This window comes from Hirundo rustica, chromosome 8, assembly GCF_015227805.2.
Source record: "Hirundo rustica isolate bHirRus1 chromosome 8, bHirRus1.pri.v3, whole genome shotgun sequence".
Taxonomy (NCBI): Eukaryota; Metazoa; Chordata; class Aves; order Passeriformes; family Hirundinidae; genus Hirundo; species Hirundo rustica.
Window position 1 is genome coordinate 19212662 of NC_053457.1, and position 18586 is coordinate 19231247.

At 38.6% G+C, this 18586-nt stretch overlaps 1 protein-coding gene across 5 annotated transcripts in view; it reads right to left on the reverse strand.

Annotated features, from left to right (window-relative positions):
* Positions 1–557: 557 nt before the first annotated feature.
* Positions 558–18586, reverse strand: part of PANK1 (pantothenate kinase 1) — a 42586-nt gene continuing 24557 nt past the window's right edge. For 3 of the 5 annotated variants that reach the window (XM_040070858.2, XM_040070854.2, XM_040070856.2), the window contains 5 exons: positions 9958–10211; positions 7942–8118; positions 7420–7543; positions 2660–2785; positions 558–2040 (listed from right to left, as the gene is read on the reverse strand). In XM_040070858.2, coding sequence (XP_039926792.1) covers positions 1981–2040; positions 2660–2785; positions 7420–7543; positions 7942–8118; positions 9958–10211 — 741 coding nt within the window. In that variant the 3' untranslated portion in view covers positions 558–1980. The remainder of the gene's footprint in view (positions 2041–2659; positions 2786–7419; positions 7544–7941; positions 8119–9957; positions 10212–18586) is intronic. The other 2 variants (XM_040070855.2, XM_040070857.2) reach the window with 1 other exon arrangement.

The following is an 18586-nucleotide window of genomic DNA, read 5'->3' on the forward strand; positions in this document are numbered from 1 at the left end:
AAATGTGAAGAACACAAAAACACCTAAGCGAAGATATTCCCATGTCAAATGCCCTTAAAAATAGGCAATGGAGGAAAAGACAGGATCTTCCTCTGAAACAAGGACTTACATGGCTGATGTCATGCTTCCCTCTACTGTTTATCCTAAGAAGCACACTTACCTCTTAACATTCTGAAGTTCTCCTTAAAAAAAAAAAAAGTAGCACACAAGTGAATGTTTATTTGCAGGCAAAACTTAGCCAATGACCTTAATCAAAGTTTTCTTTTCTTTATTAAAAAAATAGAGGCACTGAGCAGAACCATCTGCACTTATCTCAAGCTCAATATTACAGAAAATATCAACTTCAACATGCTAATATTATCTCATAATTTTATTTACAATCCTTTAAAGTCAACTTCAAGCAGGTAAAAGGCTTCAAAGACTAAAGCTTTGTTATGAAGAGTAAAAACACATCAAGAACCAAGTTATTATCATGGAAATAAGTAGTCATGTATGTCACAAAAAAAGTGTTATGTATGTCACATCATTGCTTTCAAGAAATGAATGCCACAGATACATTAAAACTGTCCAAACAGTAGTGGTCTTTATTTCCATCAGACAAGTTAACACTTCAGCTAATATTACCATCTTTCAACATTTGGGAGATATGCAAGTTAATGACTTTGAAAAGTGAAATATACCCCCTTCCAAAAATATACTGAATTTTATACTGTCCCTTTGATGAGTCATTTATATTATGTGACATCACATACAGTCTTGCAAGACAAAATAGTTTACAAACTGTTTTTTGGCCTCTCATTTGTGAGCCCTCAAGGTGTCCAAGGAAAGCAAGTTTATCCATGCTCTGCAGCAACATAAATAGATGGATTTCAAAGGGATCTCAATTCAACTTGCTAAAAAAAAAAATCTAGAGAGGTCCACAAATCAGAAAAGGTAGAAAACACTGTATTGGAATAAACACTTAAATTTTAGTGTCCTTGAGGGAAAGCTAACACTAGCTCAACAGCAGAAAATACTTTAGTCAATATTTTTCTAATTTTAGTAATCAGGCTTTTAATAATGCTGTTATCAGTTGTTCTCAATTAAGAAAAAGTTAAAACTTGCAGACTACAGAAACATAACAGAAGACAATCTCCCTTTGCCATCTAATACCAAGTGTGAATAACATCTTTACTACAGAACTCTTCATGTTGATCAGAGGTTTTTATCAGAAACAGATTTTCATTTTAGTGTCAATTGAATAAATAAAATTATACTTCACATCTTCTTTAAAACTTTTATTATAGAGAAGAATCAGCCCTGCAAAACCAGTTGGCAGTCTCTTCCTGTTGCAATTCATGACTACTGAAAAATTACAAACTTAAACCTCCTGCTGTTACCAAGCTTCCTCACAGTCCTTCGAAGAAACACATTTAGCCACAGAATGGTTTGCAAATTTATTTTTTGGGGGGCAGAGAGATGTTAAAGTGTCTCATCTAATGAGGAAAGGAAAGGCAAAAAAATCAGTGACTAGTTTTCACAGTAAAATGCATCAGCTTTGTAGTTTCATTTGAAACCAAGAACAAATCATGAAACGTCATGAAAATAAGATAAAAAAATCTCCTAGAGTGATTACTAAATGAAGTTAAAATTACCACACTAATCAGTAAACCCCAGAAGAAAAGCAGATGCCTCATATCACAGGTCCTACATTAAACAGTATCCACTTTTTAAAATAAATCCATAAAATCTTCATGTTTGGCCACTTTGCACATTTTTCCCCTAAAAAATACAGTGTACAGCAAAAAAAACCTCGTAATTCCCATTATGAATTCTGAAGTATAAGGTCAAAACCCAGAAATTAAAGATCAGCTAAAAGTATTTTAAATTATTTACAAATCCAGCAGGTAGAACTACCATAATGGCTTCATTTCCATCCTTGTAGTGGCTTTCACTCTTACCCAGCAGCATCTGCAGTAGAAATCTCTTCAGACAGCTCCATCACTGATCATCTGTCATTTTAAGCATTTCTAGAAGAGCCCCGACAGCTCCAAAATAACCCTTTGAACAGAGGCAAAAGAAGACCAAAACCAATCAAATTCCAAAGTAAGGCATAGCATTAACACAAAGTTTTCAGTTCTGTTAAGGCAACTAAAAGAATGTCAGCCCTGCCAAATATTGGCTACATCTAAAATATGATTTAATAAGATCATCCATAGGTAGAAGAAAAGGCCTGATACCGGAAAAAGTCTTACAGAGTTCTCCAAAATTATAAAAAAAATAATTACAAAACTGTAATATTGATGCTGTACTGAGGCAAGGCAGTTTCCATTATGGGCCCATCTATCTGGTAGTCATCTCAAAATTATGTTTACAAAAATGAATTATACTTGAGATTTTCATATACCAACCGACACAAAGGAACATTGTTGCTATCAGGGTCAGAAAGCAAATACGAGAAATAGGCAACGTGTAACAACATCACAAGAACAGTGATCAAACCAAGGAGTTAACAAGCAGTATTTTCAAATGAATTTGTAAACTAAATAGCATTTATGCAGAACTTAGCTTGTGCATTTAATTCAAAGCAATGGCATTTCTCCCCTTTCAAGTTCAGCAAATAAAGAACTACAAGAATTTCGTACTTACACAAATAGAAGTTCAACACATATTTCCTTACCTCATGCTCCAGAAACAGAGCTTTTAGCTGTCCCTTGGACCAATAATCCATAGCATATGCTAGCACCTTCATAGAAATCATATTAATTCTGAGAAAGTTGCCAACAAACACCACCTTGTCGATGTTCTGTAAAATTGAATTTGAAAGACATACCAGAAAATTATATTCAGCTAAATGACTTGCCTCATTTAACATGCGCCTCTGACTCTACTACAAAATTAAATAGGAATTTTAGGTTACATTTAAATACTTCAAACTGAAAAGTCAAAAAATACTGCATTTACTGACCGCTACATAAGAGACATTGCAAGAGCAGGGAGGTGCAGAGAAAAAGTGAGAGGCTATTATCATGGATGATCAATATTTCTTAAAATATTGAATAAATATCAAATAAATACACAACCTTTCTAACATGACTCAGATTACGAGCATTTTGGTGGTGGTGTTTGATTTTTTTAATTGTACATGGCCACACTGAAGACATTCGCCTCCCGCATGTTAAATGAAGCAACTTTCCAGAGATCACTGTGATTATTAAATCCAGATGGAGAACCTCTGAAGGGTATCTGAGAAGGATTACATTAGAGATGGGAAGGAGAATCTTTCATGATCTTTTATCAGGACTGTGACACCATTTTCAAAAAGCAAGTGAAATGGGGCTGACATAATACTTGATATGTATGGCATTCCTTTGTTTCAAAGCTCATTCGAGCTCAGTTTTCATTCAGGAAATTAAGGTTTTTTTGAACCATCAGCACCAGGCTGCCAATTCGAAAGCCACAGACCATCCTTATTTGTATGTACATCACTGCAGTGGTTCCGTGTGGCGCTTAAACAATGCCCATAACTGTTACCAAGCCCAGTTCTGCCTGCTATGCACGAAATTGCACTTGCATTTTGCATTGGTGTACCAGACGATGTTCACCACACACTAGAATTGGTCTAGAAGATTCAGTAGGAGGCCACGTCCTGGAGATAAAAGCTTTTACAGGAGTCCTGAAGAGCCCTAGGAATGTACGTTCAAGAGTCATCTGCAGAAGTTGGCCAGAAAGGCTGCGTACGGGCTAGAATTAGCAAGCTCTACATTGATCCAGCTCCCTGAAGCCCAGCACTTGTCTCTGCAGCAATTCCTGTGCTACAGCCACAGCTGTGCCACGTCCAGGGCTGGGCTGGGACACACCCCAGGGAACATCCTCACTGGAATACTCAGTGTTGGAGAGAGCCAGTCCCCAGTAACTCGTTCACCCAGTCTCTGCTGCGTGAGGGACATGCCTGACTGTCCTCAAACCAAACGCAGCAACGCAAACTTGACTGATATAATTAGCTTCAGTCACCTATCTCCTTAGACTCGGCAGTCACATCAGCACGCGTTCACACTCAGGCATTTATGAATGAAAATAAGAACTCCTTAAATTTCAAAATGCTTCTATGGGACATGGCCAAGAACACCCTGCATCCTTGAATAAGGCAGTTCTGTTTCTGAAGCAACTTCAGACAAAGGAGGGACAAATATTAAATAATTAATTTCCTGTAATGCCACAGCATAAAACTGATTAGAATCTACATTTCAATTTCACACGCATATGATTTTTTCTGAATATAAAAACAAAGCCACTGTTATCAGAAGCAATACTTAACACAGAGTATAAAAATTACTGCCATTTTTGAATCTAAAATTAGTCATATCTGCTAGAATAACAGTTGTACATCAACATGCAAATTTCAATTTTGTTTCAAGCATTCCTTGAGTTGACAAGGTTAAAAATTGTATTAATAACAGAATGTTTCCTAGATTTTCTGAACTGAACCAAAAACAACTTAAGCATTTTTCAGAAGCTGAAATGCTACTCTTAAGGGAGCCTTGTCAATTTACTTTTAAATTGTCCACTGCTGAAACTTTCAAAGCTTAAAGACGGAAATCTTAAACTTCTAAAGAGATGGTGGTGACGTGCTTATTTAAGTTAATTAAATTACAGCATTCTGGAAAAGACCTGCACTCTTTCACTCTGTAGGGTCTTGTTAAATTGTTCAACTACCCTGCAGCAGAAAGTTATACTATCATTTTAATATAGTATATTCACATATTTGCCAATATAATTGAATAGGGAAATCTATATCAATAACACAGAAAAAACCCTGCACATATTTTTCCAAGGCAGCTTGTTCAGACGCAAACTTACATGTTCAGTGAGTAAGAAAAGTATAAAGCAGGAGATCAATTTCCTTAATGCACTTCTGCTGTGCCTAGGACAGGCCATTTCAAAGGGTCTGTGGCCAAATGGTTCCAGACTATGGAATTTTTCTACCCCACTGCCAACTTTGTGCAAGCAAATTTGCTTTGAAGTTCTGCAGACAGAATATTTCATTTATTCCCCAGCCTCATTTTTTTTCCTGCACATATGCAAGTCATTTTCAACACAATATTAAAGCTGCAATCATTGGGAAAAACTTATCAGAAAGCCTTGCTTCAGGGCATAAATTGATTCTGCCAACCTAAAAGTGAGCTTTACCATAACCCTAATCTAATACATACGAGCTCCACAAAAGAATATCATATTCAACTGTTTATTTAGCTCTTATTTGAGGATTTGATTCATCAAGCTTGCTGTAAATCAGAGCCATGTCTCCCAAAGGCAATTTAGGTGTCTAGATTATTTAGCAGAATGATAGCATTAGGGGTTTTTTTCCCCCAAGAGCAAGCTATCTGAAGATGAGCTTACTTGAAATGATACTGCATGTTTTTGTTTTTAATAGTATGGGAAGTGACTAAATGAAGCTTTCATTCTCTAAAACTACAAAATTATTTACTTCAAGTGTTGGAGAAATCCTGCTTTGACACTGTGAAATGAAGAACATTTAACACATCAATTCACATTCCTCCACAAAATTCTACGGATCACATCAGTTTTCAAGAGGCCTGCCCCCAGAACAAAGATGTTAGGAACTTTTTCACACTGACTCAGAAGCATTAGTTTCGTTAGCAGCCTATCTCCTCCTCTGAATGCACTGCATGTGGTTCCCTGCTGCAACTCTCCATGCTTTGATAGCCCTGTACAATGCTGCTTGAACTCCATGCCACAAGGCAACACTGTAAAGAAGCTGAAAGCAAAGAGAACACTGAAAGAGCATCATCCTGGCAGGAGTGGAATTGCCAAGAAAAAAATGCAGGTCTGTAGCCACTTTTCACAAGGAAGGAAGGAAGGTTATCAGTGGCATTTGATAGGGGCATATGGCACAACTTGTGCTGATCAATACAAAATCAAAAGGGAATAAAAAATGAATAGCATAGCAGTGCCGAAGAGACATATCCCATGACTGAGGAAAAAATGGGAGATGAAGCTCAAATTAAAGAAGTGAAATGACACAGCTGAAAGGGGGAAAACCAGAGACACCTGACTATGCAGACACAATGAAAGGCTTCAAATGAGCCTCTTTAAAATGATACCATAGAGGGACTGTTGATGATTTCTTAGAAATTAGTTCCATGCTCACAAATATGTTAGTAAAGGAGCTCTGAACACAAAATTTATCCATATGCCATCACATAAATTCATTGAGCCACCACACTCTGAATATGATATGAAGATCTTATAATTCAATCTTAAAATTCCAACCATAAAAAGATTAAAAAGACAAAATGAAGCAGTGCATAAAAGAGTGTCTCCTCTTTTTGTAGGTAAGGAGACTAAGTATTAGGACCTTCTTTCCTGGAAAGACCAAGAGGGAGATGTGGCAAAGGTTGATTAAAAATCACATCAAAACCCACACCCACCAAAAGCAGTAGTGATTAATTAATTACTACTTCTGATAAAGCCACAAGCTAGATGGGACCCAATAAAGTGATTAGATGGCAGTTTGGTGAGTTTCTTGGGTTTGTTTTGTTCAATTTTTCTGGCTGTGTGTGTTTTGTTGATTAAAAATATAAATAAAAGCAGCAGCAATTTTTTCTGCCAACAGAATGCTGTGCAGCTAAAACACCTGTGTATTAAAAAAAAAAAATATATAAATTCATTATCTGCTCAGAGCAGATAAAATATTAGTTAGTTAATATTAGTTACCACATAATTATAAAGGATGCAGTCTGCAGATAAAAGCAAGGGCCTAAACTTACAGGTTTGTGGAGGGGTGTTTTGGGTTGTTTTTTTTTTTTTTTTTTAACTGCTGGAAGCTGTAGTGTATGGATGAAACAATCCATCCTTATTTACCATGCCTAATGAAAAGAATGTAATAAGCATCTGATAGGAGTTTGAGGCAGGAAAATGAACTGCATTTTTCTTCTTTCTGACACAACGCAATGGAACTTTCTTCTATCCCAGCATTTAACACAATACACAATTTGAACCCACCCTGCTACGGAAACAGTCCAAACAAAATAGTATTCAAAATGAATTCTGTCATGTTATAGTAAAACCTGTAAATAACTACCAAGTAACAGAGTAATAATTAGTATTACAAACATGTTAATATCTATGTATTACAGCTTCAGAACAACTGAACACTCCAGCCTGAAGCTCAGTGCCTCAAAGAGATCTTTAGAGACAATTTTTCTCCCCTCTTCCCCAGCTTGAAGCTTGAACAGCCTTACAGTTTGCATCAAAGCACACCCATTACAAGCCACAGGAGTTATGACATGACATTAAATATATGCAAATTTACCAATGCCAGTGACACACCTACTATGTCAGCAATTTGCATTTTTACATCTTGATAATCTCACTGTATTGTTTCTAAAAGTTTTAAGCTCACGGTAAGTAACTTACCTCATTTAATGCACACATGCGAGCAATAGAACCTATATTGTTGGTGATGGTGACCAAAGTAGCTCTGGCCAAGTCCTCTTTACTGATGGAATCTCTCTTTTCTTTACTCATCATATGACCAAAGCTGTGTGAGGAAGATCATGTCTTTTAACATGGGATATCCAGGAGTGATAAAAGCCCTTAAAATATTATCATTTAGCACGCCTTGCTTGGATTTGATAACCGTTCATTTGTGACAGATTTGAAATGTGAAAAGGGATCTCATTAGAAAGGCAGAACAATGAGTAATGACGCTTCCAAAATAACTGCGATTTAAATGGAAGCAAACTGCATCAGGCATTACTTACACCTGTCTCAAAAAAAAGAGCAAGAAGTAGGTGAGAGATCTAAGGACAAACCCCATGATACATCGAGTGACATTTCCACATGGACACAGCGCATAGTCCAGGATTATGCACTCAGTTTAGCATGCACAGGAAGTTTCCCAAGGGACTGCTTACCAACAGCTCAGTTAACACGTACCTTGATGCTACGGCAGATCCTTGAAGGCCAAACCGCTCATAGTCCCCTCCATAAATGTCTTTCACCAGCTTATCCACATTGGTGCTGTCTCCTTTCGCGGCCATTTCCAGTGCTTCCTCAAACGTCTCGCAGCCAGTGAGCAAACAGCACAGGCCCAGGAAGGTCCCTCCTCCAAGGCTGGAAAAGCACAGTCCCCTCAGACCAGCAGCTCGAACCAGCTTTTACCACAACCCTTCAGAATGCCACTTACAGCATGACGTACACGGGTGCCAAGCGTATCTCACAACTCCTCCCTCAGAGGAGCCAACACACACTCTCTACACTGAGTTCTATTCTACACAAGTGTCACAGTGTGCTTTTAACTGGACTAGACTTGAGTCTTTAATCCTTAAACAGGAGAAATGATACTAAAGGGTTAGCTAAGAATAAGGTTCAATCTTGTTGGAATTCTAGAAACTTAGATTTTGGTATACAGTAATACATATGGGGCAATACGGAGGATTTAAGGCATTGTCTAAGTCCTTCTTCACCTTCTTCTCCTTGGTTTCAGGAAGTTTTTTCTAATTGGGTGAAAGAGGTCCACATTGTAGACCTTGTGTGGTCAATTATTAAGTCGAAAGTATAAATAATATAGGTGTCATCTTCTTATTAGGTGATTAGCACTTAAATAACTTTAGAATGAGTTAGAGGCATCCCTTTTACCTCCATTTTCTAACTTGCTAGCTAGAGCTCACGACTCATGAGGCTGTAATATAGATAACAATTAATAAACACTGAGTCGGAACACAAAACTGCAATTAATCCCAGCTCTAACATGAAAAAAGAAAAAAAACGCACACAATCCAACACCACAGATACCATTTTGCTATTTGTAGCACTCTAACAAGTTTTCTGCACAAGAATAATTAGCCAGCAGAGCACTCAGCTGAGTGAGGAAAGAATGAACAGTGACCAAAGGTAAATCTGCGAGGGCTGGCAGCCAAGAGAGATCTTGTCCCAGCCCTAGGCAGTGGCAAGAAGCAGTCTGGCTGGCTCCTTTTCAAAGCATGCCTAGCATCAGCCCTGAATGTTCTTTCCCTGCAAGAACTCTGGGCAAGGAGCACTCACTTGAATATTTTGTAAAGGCTGAAGTACAACATTTACTGACTAGATAAATTTAGCAGGGATTATTTAACTGTGCGTAACTTGTTGCTAACTCATTAAAGCTCTACTTTGGACTTTTCAGTCTTAGAGACGTGAACTTCAGCTTACTTATCTCTACATCCTTCCTCATTCTTTCTTGGCCACTGACAATAAGTTAGCTTTTTTGCAGTGACTGCAGTCACAGCACTGAAAACAAGGTGGTCAGTGAGACACCACACTTGCACTTCATGAAAAAACACAGGAGGTCAGACAGGAACACCATTTAGTCCGTGCTCTTGGCTTATTGGGTTTTTCAGAAGACATCTCACAGCACTGTAATATACTCAGTATCTGAACAGTAGAAAGCTCTGCACACCAGCCCCAAGTCAGTATTGATTTCATCATCTGTAACAAGTCAATGACACACTGCAATCATGTTTTTCCCTCCAAAGTGGAAAGGATTAGAAGCACATCTGCCAAATATGCCAAAATCTCTGTGCTTGAAAAAGACCCAGAACTGCAAGAAATCCAATGCCTCCCACTGAACTTGTGTCCATCTGTACTGCATATAGAGAAACAGAATGCAGGGGAGAGAGGATTCATTTGCTGGGAGTTTTATTTTAGTGATTCACAGCAAGAGGTGGGAAATAGGTAAGAACACCAAAAAGAGACTAAGGCAGGTCTAAAGTTGAACAGCTCAATGATTTCCCTCCTGCAGATCCCCTCTCTGAAGGTATCCTAGGATATTTTCAGCCTTGCTACTGGTAGGCTTTTAAAAGAAATGGGAATACATGCACAATTTGGAGCTATAGCTACTGATCATACTTTCTAATTCTACCTGTTCAGTTGTGAAGGAGAAAAGAAAACAATTAAAAGAAACAAAAATAAATTTACCTGGATCCTGTAACTCTTTTATAATTGTCCTTAGAATACACAGCTAGGATGCTGACCCCTGAGCCTATGTTAACCAGCAGCATAGGATATGGATTATCAAGGCAGTAAGGCTTTTTCTGGCACTGTTCAGGATCTGTAGGATTTTCAAAATAATAACACTCTGGTTGGCCATTAAAACCAACAGAATCAACATAAAGGAGGCCCTGGATCAAACAGTCCAATTCATCCAGTTTATAGAGCTGTAGATCAGCCATCTGTAAAAGAATAAAAAGAAATTAAGAAACGCACATTTTCTAGTATAATACAACACTAAGAAGGACAAAAGGCTCCACTGAAGCATTCTGATCACTTTAATAGTAACACTTTATGCTATTTAAGCAGTACAAAGATCTAAGCATGAAGTCTGAAATAAAAATTCACTATCTGCCTGACAACAGGTACCTCTCAAAACAATGATGTGCTATGCAGTAATGCCATCTAGCTCCTTTGCCTTTGAGACATTCCAGGCTCTGCAAGCAGGAAGTATTTCTCCTCCTTAATACTCTGATGCAATAAGCATCTTTTGCTTCATTCCCAGCCCAAGAGAAGCTGTGTTCTGCAGCTTTTGGGCAGTATTTCAGACATATGCCTACACAGCAGCATTCCTCAGGATGCAAAGTACTTTAGCTCATCATCCAACTACATTTCCCAGCAATTTAAGGACATTTTCAATACAAGCAATAAGATGTATATGTTATGTTAATACGCATTAAATATACAGTGGATTTTTTTTTTTAGTACACATCACTAGTTATTCTGGTTATTTTTTTAAATTATGATGAGCATTTAAAAAATGTCTCATGAAAAACAGAAGCATAACCCCTATGTTTGGTGAAAAACCATATAAAAAATCCAAACAAAAAGCTTGTCAGGCCCATGCCCTCTGCAGAATATAACTTAAAGAGAAGGCAGTAACAAGAGCTGACAAAAGACATTCTCTCTGAGATCTCACAAGATGACTGTACTTCAACAGACATCTACTTGCCATAGCATACTATTCACTAGAACTAGAAATAACATCCCTTTCTCAAAATAGGATACATTGACCAACTGTAGAAAGTCTCCTTTCCATTTTTAGGTAGAGGAGAGGGCAAAAAAACCTGTAAAGCTGCCCATCCAAATCCTGAGGTCGTTTTCACCTTCACACATGCAAAGGAGGTCATGTCTAACTCTACTTTCTAGCGAAAAAAAAAGCAACAAGAGTTGATACTCAATAATGAGTATAATGGAGTTACACAGTACACAGCTGGTTCTCCAGTATTTGCATACTGCAGGATGTTTTCCTAAAGGCTAATGTAGAACATTTACATGGGTAACTATGTCCTATTTTTAATTCTGAAAGCTATATTAAGCCACTATAAAGAGGGAAGATATTTCTGTGGAACAGGCACGGTCAATAGGTTACATTCTTTTATGCTATTTAAATCTCCCCTGTTAAGTCCTTGCTCTACTTATACCCAGCTCTAACTTGTTGTAAGTGAAAGCCACCCCACTCTTTGGGTCTGTCCTTTTGTTTTACTTGCCACTCCTGAAATCCTGCAACCAGGGAATAGAAATTAAGACCAAAAAGATCCCAAACCAGCAGTCTCAAAGACCTCAATATAGATCCAGTTATTCACAGGACAAGCAAGAGAGGTGGAAAACATTTCCTCTTGCTTCTATATTTCCTCCTGCAACTTCTGCAATCCCCTCTTTTTTTTTTTTTTTTATTACCATATTGCTACACAAAATAAAATTAGAGAAATTCAGCATAAAAAACTTAAACCACTTAGCTAGGAAATACTAAGAATAAGCATAATTTGTGAGAAAAGATTTTTCAAGAAATGTTACAAAATTCTTAAGGCTATTTTGCAAATATCTTGGATTTAATTGATTTCTAACTATTAGACCAAGAGGAAAAGCTCCAAGCTATACACAAGACAAGGCATGATGCAAGGTATCAACATAATAAACCCTCCATGCACTCTTTATCACAATGAACATTGCATGAAATCCACTAAGTCATCACTCCTTACAGGATTTATTTAATTCAACAAGCATTGCACATACCTGTACATTGCACATATTCTGTACTACCCATGATCTTTCCCTAGGTTATGTGCTGTACAGTGTCAGTTTCCTTACCTAGTGTATAAGCTGGATGCAGCATGACCAAACATAATCTAACCCAGATGCACAAAGGTGCTGTGAAGCAGGAGCTGTTGTACAAAGACAAGTCATTAGCAGGTTTATGGCCCCTACTGTCCAAACCTCTATTCTAACCTAAGCCAAATACCCATTCACAAGCTGCTTTTGTCTGATCCATGCTACACACTCACAGAGACCTTGCAAGACACAAACAAGTAATACAAATCAGAATAGAACACTTCTGACATCAGTACATAACCAGACAAACCCCTTGATTCTACAAACTCCCCAGTCACCTCACCAATTCTGTAAGAACAGAACAAGAGAAACTAATCAGGATCTTTCTCAAGCACTACACATAGAGGTTTTATTAGGTCCAGCCCTCCACGTATAAAAGACGCACTAAAATTTGTTCTGCTTTTTATAGCACTGTGCTATATTTAACAGTTGATATACTGTAAGCAGAAAGTCCTATTACTGCTTTCTTTCATGTATGATATTCATAGCAAACCGAAAAACTATTTTCCTGTGCCGTTGCAGAAGTCTGGTTTTAATTTTCGGAATAATCAAGACAGGCATCAGTATTCTGTGCCAATCCACCTTCCTTCAGAGAACCAAAAGCTCTGCAGCCACCAGACCGCCAAGCGTCCAAATAGCTTACTGAGCCACCACTGTTCTTATTTCTAAACAGAAATTAGGGCAAAGTTTCAAGAAATGTAGTAACCCAAGCTTGTACAAGAAGACACGATAGAGCCACTGGCGCTATTCAGTCCCTTTCCCTGCACATACAACTGTGGTTTTGCTCAAAATGTCTCAAAGCAGTAAAACTGCACTGCAGAGTAGATGTACCTGCAACCATTGCACCTCACTAACAAGCAGGCAATCATTTCTTCTGCTGCCATCACCTGACCTACCACACTCTACTCACCCTCAACTTTCAGCTGTTCAAACCACTTCTCCTTAGAGGAACCAAAGTTTATGTGCAAATATGCAAAAATGGAAGCTGTGTCTAGAAGCACATTTTAACTGGACGTTTTTCCCACATTTACAAAATGGATTTGCAGGTATTTTCCAGCCCTTTACAATTGCTAATGTGAAGGTAGACAGCAAAGCGGTCAACTTGCCCTACTCTGCACTCCCATAACTGTATTTGGCACAGTGCCTCTCTGGAGGTTATGTCACAAAGTTGTGCTATGAGATGAACAACTGCAGAACAAAAAACTATATAGGACCCCGGGGGGAAAATTTAGGATTACAGGGAAACCACAAGTACATTTTTTTTAAAGAATAATTTTTCTGCATTATAGCTAGACTGTAGCTATTCCTCTTTTTCTAAGACTGCTTCTTAAATACTGGGGAAGGGAACAAAATACTTTAGACCTCAAGAAACTCTCCAGGACCATCAAAAAGAGTGGCTTAGGACTTCAACCATGCTTGCAAGCAGGTGCAACACACCAAGAGAAAGTAGCCAACATTTCCCCCTATAACCATAGCAACAAACTCCCAAAACAGCTGATTTCAAGGACACAAAAAGTCTGTTGTTACTCCAACAGATGCTATTCCAAGAAGAATGAAAGACCATCTCTTGTACTCTTGCAAGAAGCCCTGGAAAATTGTGTTACCTGTTGAAATTTAGATTTGCATTTCTTTGTTGCTTAGCATGTTTGTTTTTTAAATAGTATGTATAACATTAAAAAAAAAAAAAATCTGTATTCAAGCACCAAGCACTATAAAAAGAAAAAACATGGTACCAGCTTGTTTCTGCTTTCAAGTATGGAAGCACGCAAGTCAAAGGCTTGGGTCCCATTTGTTTTTTATTATGGATGAGCAAACACATCCACTTCAGCAAGGTAAACATGAAACAGGCCAGTCCTCTAGAAGTGAGCTGAGGGCAGCCATGACATATATGCACGGGGGTTAAAGTCTAATGCATCACCATTGGTGTGCAGACATATTTTCAATGAACCTCCAGCTCATGAAACATTTTACCCACTTTTACTGTATTCTGGTGAACACAGGAAAGTCTGAACCTAGATGCAGTTGCAAGTTCATTTTTTGCTTGGACTTGCAATGAGAAATATGATTTTTTTTTCTGTAAAAAACTGTTAGGAACATAACATCTGGCAAGTTTTCAATTATCAATTACAACAGCCTCATTTACTATATCATTCTGGCTTTTATGTCTGCTGGGCATTGCTCCAGTTTTTATTTCTTAGAATAGCCTACAATCCAGCTTTTCCTTCCATCTCTCTCCCATTACCTCTCCTCCACTTTCATAAAGACTTTGCTTGCTTTATATTTTGATTATCTTCCCTTCAACCCTCAACCCTGCTACTTTATGGAGCTGAAAATCACCACTCACATTCAAACAAGACAAAGTCTAATGCAAATAAACTGCAAGTCAAACATTCACTGAGCCAGAAGATTTGGTCTGTATCAGCTTTGGGCAAAAAAAGCACTCATCAGGAATCCTGTGCAGAGCTCTGCCCCCTTGCTCAGCAAGCCATAAGGATGTCTCCTTTCTCTTGGCAGGGAAGTGATGCACATTGTTTCTCCCCATTCCCTCTGAAGAGGTTTCTTTACCCATTCTCTGGATGCCACCTCCAACCCCTACAGCCTGAGCTGATGCCTCCAGCCTCCTCAGCAAGAAGATTTCTGAGTGTCTCACACTAATTGTGAAAGAGTTACACAGCTCACTCATCCTACAGGACAGTGAGTTTATTTGTTTTAAGATGAGCACAGTCTCTAAGTCATCCCTAGGCATTCAGCTCATACCACAAAGTGAAGCCTTAGAATTAGCTAATAACTGGCACAAGCAAATCCAACTATCCAACAGCCAAGCTCACTTTTAAAGAATTTTCCTTTACGGGAAGGTCTAGACCTGAGCTTGAGTCTGTGTTGGTAAGAGATTTCCTTCTCCCCCTGTCCCAAATGCCCTTGATTAAGTGATTGGGTGTTTTTAGCACAGATGCTGCTCCCACTGACAACAGCAGTAAAATTTCTATGAAGACAAGTCAGGTTCTGCATGTGCCAGTTCAGGAAATGAATACAGAGATCCCACCTTTGAGACACTGCAATCAACAGATATTTTATAATAGAGAAGGTTTTAACCAAAAGTCTGAATAGTCCTTCCTCCCCTCATCCTGCTCATCCTTCAGTACGAGCTGCTTTACAAAACTGAGTGGCAGTTTAGTAAAACTAAAAATTTATTCCTCATTACCTTAAGAGCAAACTTCTGTGCAAGTAATCTGCCTGTGCTATCATGGAGGAGTCAAAGAGCAGGGAGAGATTCATCTCACAAGCAAGTAAGTCTAAGTACTCCTTACTTTTACAGAATGGTTGCTTGAGCATTTACAGCATATGTGAAATGACAGTACATAGCTGGGGAAAGGAGGAAGGAATATCAGGATGAGACTGCCAGTTTACCCATGCCTTAACACCACTGTTACCTGAAAATAAAGATAGCCAGCCATAAAGACCATTCAGAGTCATTCAGAGAGGAGGCAGAAAAAGAATGAAAACACAAGAGAAAAAACACTAGGCTGGAAACAGTCCTTTTTGTGAATTACTTACTGATGCTCCCTTCAATGAACATTAAGTATAACCATATGGTTGGTAAAATTATTTCTGTGGTCTAGTTTAATGAATAGAGTCCATTTTCCTGCTTCTTGGGGAAGCATTCATATCTTCAGAATGAGTCACATGATTTGCCAAGCTACTGACTGACAAAAGATCCAACATACTGCCAGCAATCAGCAAGCAGACCATGGAGACTTCTTCAGGGATCCAGCTCTCCAACACTGCAGATCATATGGGGGAGGTGATATAGCTAAACTAGGTAGCTCTGTAGATTTAGTTGCCTTTTTATAGAAAAAAAGACAGTCTTAAGGTAAACAGACTATGTCTCACCATTTAATCTTATTTTTAATACACATTTTTAAAAAGCAACAGATGTCTAGATCAAACCTATTTAACTCATTTAGGGATTCAGAACCAGACAAAGGAACAGAGGCAAGTGACAACAGGGTATTTGTCTCTCTATTTTAAGGAGAAAAAGCTTCTATAATCTTAGAAGGCTTCCTTCCTTAGGACTGAATGTTTTTTTGCAATATATTGGATCTCCTGTCCTAAATCTATGCAATCATACAGTCACATTGAGAAATACTGTGAAAGACAAGTAACTTAAAAGCGCATGCACAGGAAAATAAAGAGCCAGAACAAAAGCATGTTAGCTAGATCAAATGAGTTTACTAGCATTTAGCCAGATTTTTAAATGAAAATAATAACATTCACAAACATACCATAGTTTTTCCACACTGCTTCTAAGTAACAAACTGGAAGGTTTAAAGTCTCCTCGTCTCCTCCACATAAGGCATTTTACAATACTGAATCCTGCAATACCAAGATTCAGACTTGGCACGTATTCTCTGCTTCTAGAGGTGAAGTAGTAGTAACTACTTGAAACAGGTATTTCAGAGCTTTGACCAAGCAGTGCTGAAGCTGTTGTCCATTGTCAATTTACACACAACAGAACACACTGATAGCCAGCTGCTGGCTAACAAAGTGTGACAATTTAAGTGCCAGTACCCAGAACACTTTGCCCTTTGAGAGAGATTAAGCAAGCAAACTTCCATATAAAAGATAATATTCTGCTTCTGTAATTCTCAATGGATATTACAGTTTAAGCTGAGAAACACTTGCTATAAAGGAAGGTATGGAACTGGATAGCGGTAAGAGGTAAGAAAAGCACTCCTTTTAGTGGGAGCACACTTCACTGATTGCTTTATGCTAGAAAACGCCCAGGCCAGCCTTTATGTTGTTTGTCTTAAACTACCTATAAGTGTTGCAGCACACAGGATATTAACAACACTGCAGAGATGTGGAATTTCATGCCTAAGTCCACCAGTCATTTGCTGTGTGACCTCCTACTTGTATTCAGTAACTGGCAAAACAGCCTCAGCTCCTCCAGCTATGGCTTCCCCTGCTATACTGACTCTATTACAGCTGAGATGGGACTGATCCCTCACTGTACAATGCATATTTGCCAAAGCTGTAAGACCAAAGCTACAGAGAGAAATGCTCAGCTGTGAGAGCCACCAGGTACCTTCCAGTTCAATTCTAAAGCTGTGGGAGTGAGGGACATGAACTTCCTTACTAAGCAACTGTAGCTGTTATTACATGATGCAGGAGGAATGAATTTGGAGAGACTGTCCATCCCAAGGGGATAGTCAGCCTCTTCAGAAAGTCCTGAAGTGACCTCCCATTGTCACTAAAGAATGTGGCCTGAATCATTCCCAGGACACATGAAAAGATACTCAAAAACACCTAAGCCAGGGTCACACTAGAACTAGAACTAAAACTCACCTGCTACTGTGGTGCCAACATCCCTACACAATGCGAGGCAAACAAGTTTCTGAGGACTTAATCATCAGTAGACTCTAACTTGTGAGGGACTTGCAATCAACATAAACAACAAGAAATCTAGCAGTGGTGGACTACTACATCAATTCAGAAACTTGATAGTCCTTCCTTGGACATGGAAACAGTCTAATATTCACTGAAAATGACTGCATGACAGCCTAACAGTTGGAATTCACATTGAGCTCTTACAGCATTTTTTTTTCCCCTTAGAATCCTGGTCATCTGGTATGTGAGGATATTGATGACAGAAGGGTATTGACAAAGGAAAAAACCTCTTGTGCAGCAGGAATGGATGCTTGGAGTTAAGAATGAAGCACACAGAGCCAAGGACTGCAGTCAACAGCAGCTGGTGATTCAGTATGAGAGCTCCCTGGACTGAAGCAGAAACAGAAAAGCAGCTGTAACCTGTCATACTCAGCAGCCATCCCTCAGCCCCAAGATCAGGTCAAAAGTTAGGGACAGAAGCGCCAGATCCACCGGTCAAGTAAATCATTCACATTAGTCTTAGTGACACTGTTCTGGGACAATCAGATTAGTCTCTTTTTTGCAGAAAATAAATGAAGATATGTCCCAATACAGATGAATACACAACAGACAACTGCTTCGTGAATGCTTTTTCTCTTCAACACGGTTTGTACAACAGCTCTTCCATGCTTCTGCACCTCATCCAATTTTTGAAAAGTATTCTAGTGCAAAACTTCACATTTACATCAGCTTCTGGAATTCCCTGCAAAGGCTATTTTTAAATCCTTGGGGATCTGAGACCTGCTCATCTCACGAACTGCCTTTCTTTAAATGGCACACTCACAGAATTGAAATCAAAAGCTAGCTGGGATTATTATGCTCCCACACAGTGTTTCTCCCTCATGCTCCATGGTGGGTCTTCCATACTTGAGACTTCAGTCTGTTTGAAGGTTAATACAAAGGGAAGGGAACCTGAATCAAACCTCCAGCCTGTATGCTTTCATATCTGGTTTCCAATAGATAACCAGTTTGTGAGTACCTATAGCGTGAGGCTTCTAGGTTGTCATAATATACCCTC